Here is a 1803-nt window from a genome sequence, read left to right as displayed (position 1 = left end):
AGGACGATGAGGGCAGTGGAGATGGCGGGGATGACGGAGATGACGATCAGGAGGACGATGAGGGCAGTGGAGATGGCGGGGATGACGGAGATGACCACCATGATGAATCATGAACATGGTGGTGGCGAGGACGGCAGTGATGGTGGTGACGAGAGGGTGAGGGTGACAATCGCAATGGAAGGAGGACGGAGATGACGGTGATGATGGTGAAGTGTAGCGAGAGAACGGCTATCATCGGGACGCGAGGAGGGTGCCCTTGGTGACAGTGGCGGCTCTCATGGCCATGAGGAGGAAGGTAGCCGTGATGCTAACGATGTCGGCGGCGAGGATGAAAACGGTGGCGACCACAGAGAAGGGGGTGATTGGCACAAGGATGGTGGTGGTGTGACGGGAAGAGAATCGTGGTGTGGTGGTGATGACGAGGATGGTAGCAGTCACAGTGAGAATGGTACGGAAGTTGACGGTGATGGTCACTGAGTGAGACTCTCGCCCTTTCCAAAATGTCCTGGTCTCCCCTCCTCCAGGACTCTGCTCCCACGTCACTGCCTTGGTGGGGCATCCTCAGGGTCCTTCCTCTGCCCGCGACAGAAACCTCCTCTCACAGCACCCATCAGGCCTTTCCTAGACCCGTCTCCACATTGCTTGTCTTTAGCACCCATCCCTTGCAAACAACACCTGCAATGCATAATCGATATTGTCTGTGTCCTCACTCACTGGTAAGTCACGTAGGCGGCAGGAGCTTTTGTCTCCCCCGTGCATGGCAAGCGGACTTGCACGCAGCTGGCCGTGGTTTGGGGTCGAATGGCCAAGCAACTGTCCTGCCTGTTGCCTGTGGTCCAGGAAACAGACATTCCTGGGCAGAATCACAGAGCCAGGCCTCACAGGACAGATGCCTGCCCTGTGGTGGTCCCGCTGCAGAAGGGGTGGATTTGCAGGCCCGCTTGGGAGGCGGGCCAAGTGTCTGCGCCCTCCCCCCCCACACACACGGGGAAACCCTGGCCATCAGTTGGAAGTCGTTAAAAGCTCCCCGTGGCTGCACATCGTTAGAGACAGTTTTAAGTGGGCCACCAAAACCCAGTCCCTGCACAACGTCGTCTCAGCGTTGGGTTATTTTTACGTTATCTGAGTTTGGGATCTCTCTGTTTATCATTCATATTTAAAGTAATTGCGTTAAATACGTCCATGGATTTTACTTAAGGAGAACACATTTTCTTTCTGTTCTAAAACAAAGTTCTAAAATGAGAATATATTGTTTTATTAAAAATTAAAGCACCTACCACCTTCCCTCGGGGTAGGGGGTGGGTGGAGGGGAACATGTCTAAATAAAGATCCCAATTTACCAAAGACAGACTCTGACATATTTTAAAACCTGTTAGGTATAAAAATGAAGTGACGTTAAAGACAGGTCTGTCCCATTGAAGCCAGCCAGGATAACGTCTGGTAATTAGCAGGCAGTGCTTGGATTGTGAGTTGATTGTACTAGCAGCTACTTACATCTTTACCATCCTCCCTCACTCAGTTTCCAAAGGGCTGTTGTGACCTGATATGAAGGGTAGGTTCATGCTCATTAGTCCACATGTGGTGGTGGTGGTGGTGGTGGTGGCGGGCAAGGGGGTTGTACTCCATGTCCTAGGGATAATGGAGCCCACCAGGCCACCCACTCTTTACCTGATTCTTGGGTATTGTTAATGCTAACAAAATATAATACAGTCCATAATTTAGACATATTATAAACTCTTACTTAGTGCAGGAACAGCTTTTAAAGCAAAGAGATAGGTGGATGGATGGATGGATGGATGGATG

At 51.2% G+C, this 1803-nt stretch overlaps 1 protein-coding gene across 1 annotated transcript in view; it reads left to right on the top strand.

The window, feature by feature from the left end:
• Positions 1–30: 30 nt before the first annotated feature.
• Positions 31–1803, top strand: part of ANO1 (anoctamin 1) — a 126798-nt gene continuing 125025 nt past the window's right edge. The window contains exon 1 of the mRNA XM_045297139.1: positions 31–156. Coding sequence (XP_045153074.1) covers positions 31–156 — 126 coding nt within the window. The remainder of the gene's footprint in view (positions 157–1803) is intronic.

The sequence above is a fragment of the Echinops telfairi genome, unplaced genomic scaffold (assembly GCF_000313985.2).
Source record: "Echinops telfairi isolate 266 unplaced genomic scaffold, ASM31398v2 ScPeMD7_7417;HRSCAF=8455, whole genome shotgun sequence".
Taxonomy (NCBI): Eukaryota; Metazoa; Chordata; class Mammalia; order Afrosoricida; family Tenrecidae; genus Echinops; species Echinops telfairi.
Note: the sequence above shows the minus strand (reverse complement) of the source record. Positions and strands in the feature narration are given on the sequence as shown.